The sequence below is a fragment of the Meles meles genome, chromosome 10, assembly GCF_922984935.1.
Source record: "Meles meles chromosome 10, mMelMel3.1 paternal haplotype, whole genome shotgun sequence".
Taxonomy (NCBI): Eukaryota; Metazoa; Chordata; class Mammalia; order Carnivora; family Mustelidae; genus Meles; species Meles meles.
In genome coordinates, this window is record NC_060075.1 from 33895448 (window position 1) to 33911312 (window position 15865).

Here is a 15865-nt window from a genome sequence, read left to right on the forward strand (position 1 = left end):
ATCACACACACACACACACACACACACACACAATCCCTCTTCCTCACTTGTAGCTTTCTAGCTCTGTGGAATTTTGTGTGACTCATCACATAGTGGAATTTATGAAGTCAACAGCTGCTGGAAAGTCAACTTTTTCCTTAGTAACTGTCAACATGTGTTTGCTATTATTCAATTAGGAAAAATACATATTTCAAATATCCATGATAGTTTTTGCTAAAATTTTCCTTAGTGAAACTCATATTTTGACATATCAAAATGTATAAATGGGTACAGTAGGGAAAGTTTTGATGGGAAGAAAAAAATCATGGAGAAATAAAGTGGAAGAGAAGAACAAATGATGTGTATGTTGTTGGTAATGCTGTAATTTATATCAGAATATGTTCAGTGACTTTCTTCTTGACACTATTTTTAAAAAAGATTTTATTTATTTATGTTTGCTAGAAAGAGAGAGAAAGAGAGAGAGAGAGAGAGCATGAGCAGGGGGGAAGGACAGAAGGAGAAGCAGACTCTCTGCTGAGCAGGGCCCTGATGCAGGACTCAATCCCAGACCCTGGGATCATGAACTCAGCTGAAGGCAGACACTTAACTGACTAAGCCACCCAGATGCCACCCAGATACCCCCTTCATGATGCTATTAATGGTAAAGCAGAAACTTGGTACCTCATGCCTTCTATAGTCTCCAGGAGGTCTGTCCATCCATCCACTTATGCATTTAACAAATAATTGAGTATTAATTTATTATGATGAAATCTCTCCTTCATGGAGTTCACATCCTAAGGGGGATAAAGAACAAAAAATTGTAAACATAAAAATAAAATGATTATTCAATGTGATGTGGGCTGTAAGGGAAAAGGCAAGAGGTTAAGATGGAGATTAATAAGGAGAACTTGCTTCAGGAGGGAAGACATGGAAGACCTCTCTTAGGAGCCATTGAGACTGAGACCCAAAGGATAAGAAGGAGGTAGCAGAGAGGAGGGTGTAAGAGCATTGGTCAGAGGGAACAGCTGTGCAAAGTCCTGTGACCTGATAGAGCTTAACATGTTCTTAGAACTGCATGATCAGTGTGTCTGGAGCAAAGATATTGAGGAGGTGGTGGTATGAGATAAGGTGAGAAAGATAGGTCGGGGCTGGGTCATGTAAGACTTTGTAGGTCTTGATAAAGAGACTAGATTTTATACTGAATAGAGTGAGAAGCTACTGGAGTGTTTTAGCTGTGTATGCATGCATATGTATGTGTGTGTCTGTGTTGCCATATAGCAAAATGGCCAAATGATTTAGATGGAGAACAACAGTGGACACAGACTATCTAGGGTAGACCAGGATTTAATGATGATGGTTTACAGTGAGGTAGTGACAGTGGAGATGAGGTAAGAGTTCAAAAGAAAGATTCATAGTCAAGATGGAACTGACAAAATTCTATGAACTGATGATGCAAGAGAAACCATCCTTAGAAAAAACTGCTACATGACATGGAAGGACATTTCACAGAGGTGGAAAGCTACACAACCAATAAACGTATAAAGAGATGCAGAGAGAGCACAAGCAGGGGGAGCATAAGCAGGGAGAGCACAAACATGGGGAACAGGGAGAGGCACAGAGGGAGAAGCAGACTCCCCATTGACTGGGAGCCTGCCCTGGGGCTCAATCCCAGGACCCTGACCTGAGTGGAAGTCAGATGTTTAACTGACTGAGACACCCATGCTTCCCATGTCCTTGTACTTTGAAAGGTGATGAATTCACAGATGCTAATTAATGATGACTAAATAATAAAATAAATAAAATCAAATAAAGAGAGCCACAAAACACCAGTGATGACATTGGCCTATAGTTATGCCTATGCTTACATCTGGACATCTGAAGTAACAAATTATTTTAAAAACCTGTTTGGTTTAAAAATAGAGTTATAGTTAGGATAATTTGATAATGTTTGATGTCTATAGATATTCTTTTGGTAAGTTTGACTGTAAAAGATAGAGAAAATTGTTGATGATTGGAGGAGGATCTGATTTCAAGGGATAGAGTTTTGTTTGTTTTGTTTTAGTGAGAAAGATGTAGGTCATGTTTGTAGGCTGATGGAAACAATCCAGAATACAGACTGGGGGAGATGGATGGTAAAGGAATGGAGCTGATAATCAAGGAGCAAAGGTCTTGGGTAAGAAGGAATGAAATTCAGGACACATGTGGAGGGAATGGCGTTTTGTCTTTTCTCCATTTTAGCAGAAGGAAAAGAAAAGAAAATGGGAGAAAATATAAGTAGATTTGTTGTCCATTGTGGGAAGAAGAGAGAATTTGTATTGATAGTTCTAGTAAGTTGGGTGATGAATAACACCTAGAGAAACTCATTATTGCTCAAGCAATTGACAGATCTGAGAATGCATATAAGTCAAGTAAATGAAAGGATTCCTAGAGACGTAAAAATAGAAGTGTTTTAAATCTTAATGGTAAAATGGTTCTGTCAGTTATTTATATCCTATCAGATTCCAGTATGTTATTGAATTTTCTGAATACACATAAATATTATAGTTCATTTCAAAAAGTTTATGTTTCTTTCCATCTTTGAAATCTCTGTCCTGAAGTCTGTACATTAACTTGTCACTAGTGATTCTATGGTCTTAAAAGTCACTAAACTATGAGGTCATCAAATATACACTATTGCAAAACATTTTTTATGTTGTAAAAACTTGTATTTAAGTTTTATAATCAAATATATGGTAAATCTGTGAGAGTAATTTTAATTTTATACTTTAGATTTATAATATTGTAGCAATATTTGATTGGCATTCATATTGTTGACTATTATTTGCTCTCGGTAGAGGCACAACTTGCTTTTCTGGGTTTTTGCATTATCATTAATTCTATGGTTTGGTGCCATGGTTCAGGTTCCAGACTCTGGAGCCAGACCCTGTCACTTGCTGGTTTTGTGACCTCAAGCAAGTTACTTGGCTCCTTTGTGCTTAAATTTCCTAGTCTGTAAAACTGAGGTAATAATGATAGTACATACCACATAGGGTTATGGGGGAGATTAAGTGAACTAATACATTTAAAGTGTGTAGAGCAATGTTTGATGTAGAGATTATTTTGAGGTTTAACTACTATTACTTAACTATTGCTAAAGTTTACTCTGACTCTGCTCATATTACTTGCTTATTATGTATTTAAGCATGTATGAAGTGATTCTGCAAGCCAGTAGGAACAGGAAACTTTATGAAGAGGAGGAAGGGTTAGGGCTCAGAAACCATACAGTGCAGAGAGAGGAGTAGAAGGTACAGGGCTTCAGTTGGCAGACACACCTGGATTAAACGAGATGTTTATTAGTTATGTGAATTGGTGACTCATTAAAATGAAATCTTTTGCAAAGTGAGAGCATCAATACATTTTGAAATCTTGTATAAATGACATAATGCCATAAAGCACTCAGAAATGACACAATTATTTGACTTCTCCTCTCCATTTTTTAAAGTGAGAATAAAGTAGTATATCTTACATATAATTTTTAACTTTACTTTTTAAATTAATATTATATCATGAGTATATTTCCATGTCATTAAATATTTGATTACATAAGAATATTTAAAAGCTAACAGTATCTTATTAAATAGTATACCATAATTTACCTAACCACTTCCCTATTTCTGATTATTTATGTTGTTTCCAATATTCTCTACTATTGACAATCAAATAATGAATATTTATGGTGATTGACCCTTAGTATATCTCCATTATTTTTTTAAATTTTTTATTTATTTAAGAAAGTGAGCGAGAAAGAGCACACAAACGGAGAGGGGTGGGGGAAGAAGGAACAGAGGAAGAGGGAGAAGCAGACTCCATGCTGAGCAGGGAGCCCACCACTGGGCAGCATTTGATCTTAGGATCCTGAGATCATGACCTGAGCTGAAGGCAGATGCTTAACTGACTGAGCCACCCAAGCTTTCTGCCCTCTCCCCACCCCCTGTTATTTTTATTACATAAGTGAAGTTGTTGAATCAATCATATGTACATTTAATTGTCTTCCAAAAAGCTTGTATCAACTTTTTGCCAAAGCAATGGATGAGTGTGCTTGCTTCTCTGTACCCTCATCAACTTGGATATTATTATTTTTTATCACTGCAAACTCAGGCAAAAATAGTATCTCATTGCTTTGATTTTTATTATATCATTACTAATGAGTATAAGTGTTTTGATATGTTGTGCATTTCTTTTTGTGAATTATCTTTTCATATCTTTGCCTATTTTCTACTATATTCATCTTTTTCTTGACATGAGTTTTCCCTATATTTTCAGTGTACTATAATGCTTTGCAATTTATATATATATGAACATATATAGATACACATACTTTCTTTTGACACTCTTGATCATTGTTTTAAATTTATTTCTACTGTTTTGATATATAGGAGTTTAACATTTTTATGTATTCACAGCCATGATGTTTTCTTCTATGATTTTATTCTTTGTGTTATGGTATAGGTATTTTTCTCTACCTCTCCACTTTCTTCCAGGTTTTATAAATATGGATTTTAATTTATAACTGGAACATATAAATATCAGTGCTTACATTAGAGAAGATATGTGTCAACTATTCAGACAGAGCTCTACTCTATTAGGTTAGAGTATATTGTTATTTAACTAACACTTACTGAAAGTGTGAAGTGTGAAGCTGCTTATTCCCAATATGGAATAAAAGTTGTCTGAACCCACGTAGTTATTTGTATGTCCAGAAATGGAACTGTTTCATGTGTGTGACTGAACCAAAATATATAAAAGGAAAGTCTTGATTTTGTTAATATGCATTCATTTAGAAATTCAAATAATAAAGCCAAAAGAAAGATAATCCCTCTTTAAAGTAACATCATGAATTTTGCTTGAATTGGGTGCATAACTTTGGCCAGTATTTCCCATGCTACCATGGTTAAAGACATGTTTCTAGTTCATATACTAGAAATAGATTTATTGGGCAAATACAAATGCCAGACTGGGTTACCAAACACATAGCCTCAGTGCTTTCTTGAGAGCCCAACTAAGAGAGAGACTCTGTAAACTTCATGAAAGGAATTTCAGAGAGATTAGAAGAGGATCTCCTTTGAAAAATTTTGTTTGGAAGCTGTGATAGTTAATTTTATGTGTTCATTTGACTGAGCACAAGATGCCCAGATATTTCGTCAAACATTATTCTGGGAAGTTTTGTGTGGGTGTTTTTTGATGAATCTCACTTAAATTGGTAGACAAGTAAAGCAGACTGCACTCCCCTATATAGGTGGGCCTTATCCAATCATTAGAAGGGACTGAATAAACTAAGAGGCTGATCCTTCTCTGCATAAGAGGGAATTCCTCCTGTTAGACTGCCTTCAAACTGAGACATTAGTTTCTTTATTGCCTTTGGACGTGGGCTAAAACATCAGCTTTTCCTGGGTCTTGAGCTTGCCAGCAGCTTTAAGACAGGAATTATATATACCATTGACACTCTCTTGGGTCTCCAGCTTGTCAACTCACCCTGCATATCTCAAGACTTGTTAGTCCCCATAAATCATGTGAACCGATTTCTTAAAATAAATCTCCTTATCTATATGTATATGTCTTTATATAGCTTTTAATATTATTCTTTATATATACCAGTATATTTTCAAATATGAAGAATCAGTATATTTCTTATTGGTTCTCCTTCTCTCTATAACCCCAGTTCAGAAGTTCTGAATGTAAACTTAGCCAAGGCCAAAAATAAACTGTGACTGAAATACACCTCTTAAAAAAAATCCCAGTTAAGACATTGCAAATTTCAAAGCATTAGCCCCTGGATGTGTCCCTTACCAAATGAGAATATTAATATCCATCACACGAAGCTGTTGGGGGCTCAAATTAGATGCACATAGGGTAGTTGGGGAAATGGATTACATAGGTGATGGAGATTAAGGAGTGTACTTGTTGCGATTAACAATGGGTGTTATATGCAAATGTTGAATCACTGTGTCATACACCTGAAACTAATACTCCATTGTATATTAACTTACTGGAATTTAAATGAAAAATAAAGCATTGGGTAAACTGTTAAATAAATTCTTATTAATTATAACTTTTATCTGAGGTAACTCATGCATGGTGATGGCCTTAGAACAAAGATCCCACCTAATCCCACTTTGCAATAACTGACAAGTGTAAGACCATTACCTCCCACAACCATACTACAAATATGCACACACACTATGTACTTGCTTACTACACACAAACACAGGCACTGACATACACACCAGTTCTGGGGAAAAATAATGAAGCTGACTGTTGAACTGTTAAACATTTTTATTGTGCAGGGTTGTAACCTTTACAGGACATGCAAGATAAAAAAGTGTAAAATATATCAGTAAGCATATAAAATTTCAGCAATCTTTTGGACCAGCAATTGATTTGCATGAGGGACTAGAACAGACATGTCTTGGGATACACAGTTTACAGATTGAATCACAAAGCAATTTCCCAAGTGATTTTCCTCATATAAAGATAAAAATATCTTTACACTTAAGAAGTATGCAAATATACTATATTTTCAGTTATGTACACAGTTTAAAAGTAAAACTATGTCCATGCCAGTGTCTGTTTTAAATGCAAAACTTAAACGTAGGTAACAGGTTGATAAAGTGTCAGGAAATCTAGAAGAGATGAAAAATAAAATCAAGCAGAGTTCCAATAGGTGTATGAAAATAAAAATAAAAGCATATAACTGAAGGTTACAAGTAATGTCTCCAAGGTCAGACTCTTAATATGAGCAGGAGGAATAAAAAGCTTTTAGATGTACCAGGCAGCTTTCTGTATGACTCAGGTTTACAGGTGAAATTCCTCAGTTTGAGTTCAGAAGAATTTGAATTTATTCCAGCAAATTACCTCAATCTTTTTTTTTTTCTTTACTGCCTCCTCCCCATCTTCTTTCTGAGCAAAGTGATGCTTGGATTAGGTCCAAAACTCCTGGCAGGGGGAGGGGCTGTGTGTCACAGCATAACAGACAGTTACAAGTGCTTTACTTTGAAGGGGGTCACATTTGCAACAACTCTGACAGTCTCACAATGGCCTCCATTTTATGAGCCCTTCCCCGGAGGCCCACTGATCAGCTGAAAAGGGAACACAATGTTCAGCCACTAAACCACCCCAGTGATGGATTAGTTTGGAGTCAGGAAAGCGTGATTATTCTTGAAAATAAACGAAGCTGAATAGACATGCTGACCTCATTCAGCTGATGAGAGGCAGGGAAAGTTGGCTTCCACTCCTGCCTGCCCGGAGAGGGCTCAGTCCCATTTGTCCACCTTAATTTGTTTCATGGGGCTGATGTACACCATACTTGATATAGATAAAGATGCTGCATGATCAAGTGCAGACGTGAACTTCATCCAACTCTGTTTCTGAGAGCTAGAAAGAAGCGTGGAGAATGGTTTTCTAATTTTGGTCTTCAGGAAGGCTGCTGGACCTAATGAAAGTTGATGAGTTGGACCCTATTTGAAGAGGAAAATGTGAAGAACAGGAAGGCACTTAGATCTCATTATCTATATAACAAATATTCAGGCACAGAAAGAATCACAGGTTAAAATTTCGAGAAGTGTAAGGCATTAGTTGGAACATGTGAATGCAGATTATGTTTTCTAACTTGATAAAATCACTAGATCCAGTTGGATCATTAAAGTGAACAGCAACAGTCTATTAATGCTTCAGATGGTGGGGGAAGAGTTTGCTTAAAACCTGCCCACATACCTGTACACTTAATGGCCTTAGCCAGGAATTCTTCCCTTACCATAAAATGATCAACATTTTAGAATAGGCACTTGAGGTTGTTTGTTTTGTTTTTTTCCTCCTCAGTTCTTCATATTTCTATCAAGTTACCTTTCAACAATAGATCCATATCTCAGCCAATAAAACAATGGTCCACATGCAAATAAGAATGTAAGGAAAAAAATTTTAAATGGGTTTAAAAAATCAAGACCACCAAAAAAAAAATATAGATGAAATAGCTCAGAAGACACAAATAATGGTTATGAAAACTGAGTGATTTCTTTGTTCTGAACCAAGAAAATTCACTCATATACTGTTGTTATACCAGCAACTTGAAACTTGAAATTGGCACCAAGAAAATTAAAAGGAAAAAAAAAAAAAGAATCAGGTACACGTCTATCCTTAAAATGTCATTTATATTTCTTTCTGCATGTTGATGCGAATACTGCTGAATATTTTGCCAACAGCCTCAAAGAACGGGTCACAGAAGGTGTGGACGTAGATGGAATACACACGGCTGACGCACTGAATCTCAATCAGGAAACTCTTAATGCACGGTACAACTGCCCAGATGTGCAGGAAAGAAAGAATGGCAAAGTAAATGCCCCAGATGAGTGCCATTGGGATGCCAAAGAGGGCAGACAGCAAGCGGTAAAACCAGTATTTTGTCACAGTGAAGGTGGTGAAGCTGGCCTTCCAGATGCCATCAAAACTGTGTGTTCCTTCTGGTTCTGCTATCACATCTTCAAAATCAATCTAAAAGGAAGAAGGGACAGAATGTGAGCTTACAATAGAAGAAAAGAGGAATAAACACTACTGAGTATCCATAAATACATATTAACTTTAATGTATGGGTTCTGTGTGAGATGCTTGAAAGTACTCAGCAGCATCAGCATCACTCTGAACTTGCTGGAAACAGGTATTTGGGCTTCACCTGGACCTTCCTTACTGCATCTCTGGGGGTGGAATCCAGGAGAATTTCTAACATGTTCTCCACATGTTTCTTTAAACTTCCTGCCTTTAAGTAAAACCTGGCAACATGGATAAGTAGATGAGGCGCTCAGTGAAATGTAAATGACATGACCTAAGCTAATTGTATTCCAACACAACCACACAAACAGTGTTGAGGGGTAGTTAGTGCATAGTTGATTGCTGACTCTTCGAACACTCCATTGGTAGACTTTCTTCAGCAAATTAGATCACTGTGAGCTGTGAGGACTCAAGAAGTCTTCATGGGGTGGTGGGACTTGAGCAGGGTTTGGAAAATGGGGTATGATTTGAGAAGAAGGAAGAGGGTACTTTGGAAATGGTGTGAGCAAGATCCCAGGAACAAGGAAGGGTGATACAGTGAGTCTCACAGGCAGCGAGACCTGTGTGGGCACAGCTAGTAAGACTGATTGAAGCCAGTCTCAATTTTATTTTGCATACGGTGGAAGATCTATTGAAGACAGTAGAGTGGGGGAATGCAGCCACACTCAATGTGATCATTTATCAAGATGAATTTGACAGCAGTGTATAGGCTGGAGAAAAGAAACTCAAGGCAGAGACTGTTGTTATATCCCAAGTTTGATGCTGGGCCCAAACTGGAATTGTGGCCAGGAAAAAGAAAATAAAAGAATGAATTTCAGGGATGTTAAAGGAAGACCCCACAGGATTTGGTTACTTCAAGATTAGGGAGAGAGAAAAGCCTAAAATGAGCTTTGAGATTCTAATTTGCCAGCTAAGAAAAGCCGAGGTGACATTAACAGCAAGAAGAAAGTTAGAAAGGAAGGCAGTTAAAAACATGTTAAGGGAGAGCTTTATTTTTGAATTAAACAAGCAGAGTAAAGTTTTGAATGAAGACAGATGTAAATATCAGTGGTCCACACCAGTGAATCCTGTAGTAGTCCCTTTGGGTGGCCATAAGGAAGTAATCAAATAAATGAATTTGCAGTACAAAGCAAACAGTAACCAAGTGCTTCTACATGCATTGACTCTATATGATCTGGGGTTTTAAACCAATCTGAGAAGGTGGGTTGTTATTCCCTTACAAAAGAAGATACAGAAGTTCAGAGAGGTGAAGGTGACTTGCTAACAGGAAGCAAACAGCAATGGTGGGACCAGAATGCAAACTTGACACATTTCCCTAGAGCATTCTCTTCCGCAGTACCTGCTACCTAAACAATGAATTTGCAGGAGCTTTTATCTCTCTAGAAGAATTTATACAAACTCAACTGAAGCACAGGATTAAAAAAATTACCAATAGAACAGTAGGACAGAGCCCGCTCATCTGCTTGGCAAAGGCAGCTATATGAAGTGATCTAATGTAGTTTGAAATCCAGACAAGTTGATGACTGCCAACATCATCAGGAATCCAGGCAAGCTCAGGATTAGAGAATGAGATCTTGGGTGACTGTGGAGCTTCTCAGTGCCAGGAAGTCACCTTTGATTCAACACAATGAAACTTCTTTTGGAAAAAGTACATGATGCTTACCAATAATTAAAGTTTATTTTCTAGAACATTCTGTTTCTTGATCTATTGTCCAATACCTTAATAATGTAATATGTAAAAATGGTATATCTGCTATTATGTTTCATTTGCATGATGATTGTAATTTCATTTACATGTTTCATTTACATAATTAACTTCATTTTTTAAACAGATTTATTGTCATTCCAACTCTTTTCTTTGCCTATTTAGATCTAGACTCAGAGAAAAACATTTACTTGTGTGTTTTAAAAGGTTGCATGAAATATGTTGCAAGTCAGATCAATCCTTTAACGATATTTCTGTGCACTTTACTTAATTGTCCACTATGGGGTTTTGTTCTGACACTATATTTTCCTAAAGCTATTAAGAATAAAAGCCTGTGGTTTTTCTTCATCCAATTTCAAGATACCCAATAGTGTTGTTTTTTTTTAAGATGACCTTATTTTGTAAAAATATTCGGTGAAGCCAAAAGTAATACACTAGAGCAGACAAAAGAAGAGCAATCGTGGTCCATGAATGCCCTTTAATGGGAACATTCATTCTGAGTGCACAATGGGAGAGGGTACCTCACTTTTATTAAAAAGTAAAGGTAGTCTACTATCAAAAGAGGGCAGGGAGCACATTATTGGAGTTAGGGTATTCCTACCTCTTTACAGAGCAGAACGTGAATTATGCCTGCCTTGACATGCATTTCCTAGGGAGGGATAGTTACTAACATTTGTTGACTTGCTATTATGATCAGACACTGTTCTCATTTAACTCACATCAACTCTTCATATATTATTCCTACTTTATACAAAAAATTCAAGGTTCAGAAATGTTAATAAATTGTCCAGATAGATAAGAGATGGATTTGAGTTTTGAATCTGATCTGAAAGATACTGACTCTTTCTTCAATACCACATCACTTTAGAAAAATATTTTTCAAATTTTCTCCAAGACAATTTTGCTATTTCACAATTAAAAACCATATTAACAAAAAAGAATTTGCTGAATTTTATTTTTCTTGTAACCGTAAGAATTCTCAAAACATGGTCTCTAAGGACAATGTTGCAATGAGGTTTTGTATATCATATATACAATTTGGTCCTTAATGAAGATCCATGGACATATGGATGTGGGTGAGATTCCCTGATAACAACTTTATTTTTTTAAGCATAACTATAAATGTATTTTTTCAACGAACATATTGGAAATTCTTAACTGCCTTCAAGTAAATTTAGAGCAGGTCTCTAGGGGTGGACAACAACATGACGAAAATAACATGTTACATAAATATATTCAGTTAGTTAGTTGCTGTTTTAGTCCTGAAAATTTAAGATGGCTAGAGATTACTAAAAGTACAGCCTGTTAGATACAGCTGAGCAAAAGAAAGTAAGGCATGTAAAGGAAACACATTGGAACCAGAAAAAAAGCTTACTTTCTACTTCCATTTCTGTAACAGTAATAGTAATAGGTTTTTCTGAAGAGTATAGGACATAATTTATGTAAAGTGCTTAACATGGGTATAGAGCATTACAATATAGTAAATGCTCAATATATAGTAGCATTAAAAATTCCTTGCAGCACTGGGTGTTGTGCAAAAATAATGAATACTGTTATGCTGGAAAAAATAAATAAAAAAAAAAGAAAAATTCCTTGCTGTGGGTGACTAAGCTTTTTAATTGGGAATTTTACTAGAAACTATCAACCACAAAGCACCAATGGCTCAAAAGAACTAATTTCCTTCTGTAACAATCTTCACCACAATTCTCTGAGATGCATGACATCATTTCTATTTTATAGATGAGGGTAGTGTTTGAAGTTAAAAAATTGCTCAAAGTTACACAAATGTTAAGTGGCAAAGCTGAAACTTGTTCAACCTGAAGTGTGAGCTCATTTTGTTTTTGTATACCTGGAGTTACAAACTCCTATAATAGTCATACTTGCTTAATTTTGACTGACCCACATAGATATGCTTCCTAAAACATTCCCATTTTGATTATTAAAGGAATTACTATTGATAGTGTTTCCATTTTAAGTTAGGACATCTAGTAACTAGGATGTTTTGGATTTTGGTACTGATTTTATTTTCTTGGCCCTGCACAGTGTGTTCTCACAATCCTGGGCACTCAGCCAAGAACTCTCACTCTAACTGGCAGATAAAGAAACTGAGGCACAGAAGATTTAAAATGGGCCAGAGTCTCAAGATCCCAAATGAACCAGCAGAAAAGCTGAAATTAGAACTCTAACTTCTTGATTCCCAGGCCTAGGTCTAGCTCTGTGCTCAATACTGTATCTCTAGGAACTTATATTTTTCTTACCATATCCCTTCTCCATTTACCCCATTCATATCTCCAGGTCTCCTCTAAGTCTCTCATTACCTTCTAAGGCATTGACTCGAAGGTTCTTTCTTTCTTTTTTTTTAAATTTCTTTTCAGCATAACAGTACTCATTGTTTTTGCACCACACCCAGTGCTCCATGCAACATGTGCCCTCACTAATACCCATCACCTTGTTCTCCCAACCTCCCACCCCCCCCGCCCCTTCTAGACCCTCAGGTATTTTTCAGAGTCCATAGTCTCTCATGGTTCACCTCCCCTTCCAATTTCCCTCAACTCCCTTCTCCTCTCCATCTCCCCATGTCCTCCATGTTATTTGTTATGTTCCACAAATAAGTGAAACCATATGATACTTGAATCTCTCTGCTTGACTTATTTCACTCAGCATAATCTCTTCCAGTCCTGTCCATGTTGCTACAAAAGTTGGGTATTCATCTTTTCTGATAGAGGCATAATACTCCATAGTGTATAGGACCACATTTGAAGGTTATTTCTATTTGAAGTTAGAAGAAATGTCCTTTTTACAGTATGAATGTGAACATTTCTGAATATGTACCTGGGGTGAAGAAAAAAAAAAAGGAAGGAATATTTTAAAAAAAAACTTCATTGCACATTTTGATATGTATCGGTAATGCACTGAACTCAACAGAGTTCTGCTAGATAATCAGTCATTCCATATAGAGTTATGTCAGAATTCCCCATCACCTAAAGCACAGTTGATTCAGCATTTTCTTAGATGTTTAAAGCTAAAGGAATCCTTAGAAATTGATGAGCAAGGTTGTCAGATGACTGGGTCAAGGGTACTTTCCCAGGTATGGCAGACACAGGATTAGAATTCAGGCTTAGGAACTCTACTTCTGCTCCTGTCTGCTACACATCCCCTGTCAGTCTAGCTGCTGTAGCTGCTGCAAAAGACAGAGAGGTTTGCATTGGAACTTGAACATCATCTTGCTCTCAAGAGGTCCCATCGGGCTATTGCTGAATAAGTGATGGTGCCTCTCTCTGACAATCCCCAGTATGTCCATTGTTCACATCCATCATTGGCTGATTTATCCCTCATTAAAACTATCACTCTGGAGTCCCATTTCTTCAGGAACTTATTCCTCTTACTCCTTAATGAGTATGTCTTACCTAGACAGGAACTTTATCTGCTCACTTAGATTTGGAGCAGAAGAGGAATTAGATATTTGATTTAAAACAAAAACAGAAACCAAGAGATGCAGGTATCATTTATTTTCTTAAAATGAGATGCCTCAGACGAGGTTGACCTACATCTGCAAGAACTGATTTTCTGTTCTGTAATCCATGGAACAAGTTGTCCTTCTGGCAAGAATCCTTATGCAGACCTCAAGATCAAAGGCATGAATGTGTTTCAGTGATATTTCTATGTCTTAATAGAAAGGAATCAACTGTTGATATTACTAGGTTTTTATAAATGACATTAAATTCCTTTATAAGGAATCAACAGTTTATATTACTAGATTTTTATAAATGACATTAAATTCCTTTATGCAGCATTGACTTATGATGCTATAATTTCAGAAACATAAATCAACAAAAATCTAGCGGCAGACATCAAGAAAAGCAATCTGTCTTGTGTTTTGATAATACTTTACTAAGGTAATAAATCTAAGAAGGTTTCATCTTGTTAAAAGTATGTCATAACCATATTTAAAACATTTTTTATATGTACATAGGATTAATAAAATATAGGGTCATTTTTTTGTTTTGTTTTTGTTTTGGGGGTTTTGTTTGTTTGTTTGTTTGTTTTCAGGGTCATTTTTTGTCCTAAAATCTGGACATTTTATTTCTGAAGAAGAAAACTTAAAGTAAATTTAGAATCTCAAAGAATATGAAGCTTGCATATTCTGTTTATATGTGGAAATATCTTTTTAGACTCTTAGTAGAAATTCTGAATGTATTAGATATATAGAACACATAACTAACAATATACAAGGTGTTTACTGAAACCCTGTATGTTGTCTGCCCAACATCCACAGAATCCTGATTTATTCAGGTAATGGAAATAATCCTTTGATCTCACAGATAAGTTAGGTTGGTTTAGACTTGCTAGGATAGTGTCAGTCTCCTTGGCAAGAGAATGGTTTAAGGAAGACATGTGGCTCAGTTCTCCCTAAATGGGAGACTTCCAGGAAAACTTTATCTTCCTTATGAAAAGAGACAGAGGTGCTTGATGTGGCCCTTTGCCCTTTTATCCTGCTTAAATTATGTATTGCCTTGATGTAGGGAAGTCATCATGTGACAAGGAGGTGACATGATATGTTTTAAAGGCCAAGAATATAAAAGATACTGCTTTTGTCATTGTCAGCCTATTAAAAACAATGCCGGGGCGCCTGGGTGGCTCAGCGGGTTAAAGCCTCTGCCTTCAGCTCAGGTCATGATCCCAGGGTCCTGGGATCGAGCCCCGCATCAGGCTCTCTGCTTAGCGCAGAACCTGCTTCCTCCTCCTCTCTCTCTCCCTGCCTGCCTCTCTGCCTACTTGTAATCTCTATCTGTCAAATAAATAAATCTTTAAAAAAAAAAAAAACAAAAAAACAATGCCAGTAGCTGGCCATCTCTGGGCTTCTTGGGTAACACATATATACACTTAGTTTTAAGCCACAGCTATTCAGATTTTCAGTTACCTACAGCAGAAAACATTCCTAAGTGATACAGTAACTAGTAGTCTTTTCTGTTGGTTGACACAGTAGTTGTATATCTCCATATTTAGAGATCTGAGTTCAATTTCTAACCTCAGTGTATCTTTTTAGCACTAGTATACTCTATTCCCAGAATAGGCTCCTAACCTGTGTCATAAAATGTTTGCTTTACATTAACATTTAATTTCAGTAAAGCATAAATAGGATGATAAATTAACTATGAAAGAGACAAACATATTTGTGATAAGTAACATCTAAGATGGCTCCCAGTGATTCCTTCTCCTCTATTTCCTGGTATTCTTGCCCCATGTAATACACTCCCCTTCACTATGGGCTGGAGTTAGAGATGTGGTTCTAAATAATAAAACATGGCAAGAGTGATGGGGTGTCACTTCCAAAACTAGGTTACAAAAGAGTATGGCATCTGCCTTGCTTCCTTTCTTACTCTCACATTTGCTTACCCTGCTAGAAGCCAGTGCCATGTTGTGAGTTGCCTAAAGGAGAGGTTTGTGTGTAAGGAACTGAGGGAGGCCACTGGCCAGCAATCATTGAGAAACTGAAGCCCATAGTCCAACAGCTTGGGAGGAACAGAATTCTGCTACCAGCCATGTGAGTGTGCTTGGAAGTAGGTCCTTTCCCAGTTGAGCCTTGAAGTGACTCCAGCTCTG

The 15865-nt window shown here is 36.7% G+C and overlaps 1 protein-coding gene across 2 annotated transcripts in view; it reads right to left on the reverse strand.

Annotated features, from left to right (window-relative positions):
- Positions 1–6273: 6273 nt before the first annotated feature.
- The window catches only part of CAV1 (caveolin 1), a 36079-nt gene continuing 26487 nt past the window's right edge, over positions 6274–15865 (reverse strand). For both annotated transcript variants that reach the window (XM_046021522.1, XM_046021523.1), the window contains exon 3: positions 6274–8502. In XM_046021522.1, coding sequence (XP_045877478.1) covers positions 8161–8502 — 342 coding nt within the window. In that variant the 3' untranslated portion in view covers positions 6274–8160. The remainder of the gene's footprint in view (positions 8503–15865) is intronic.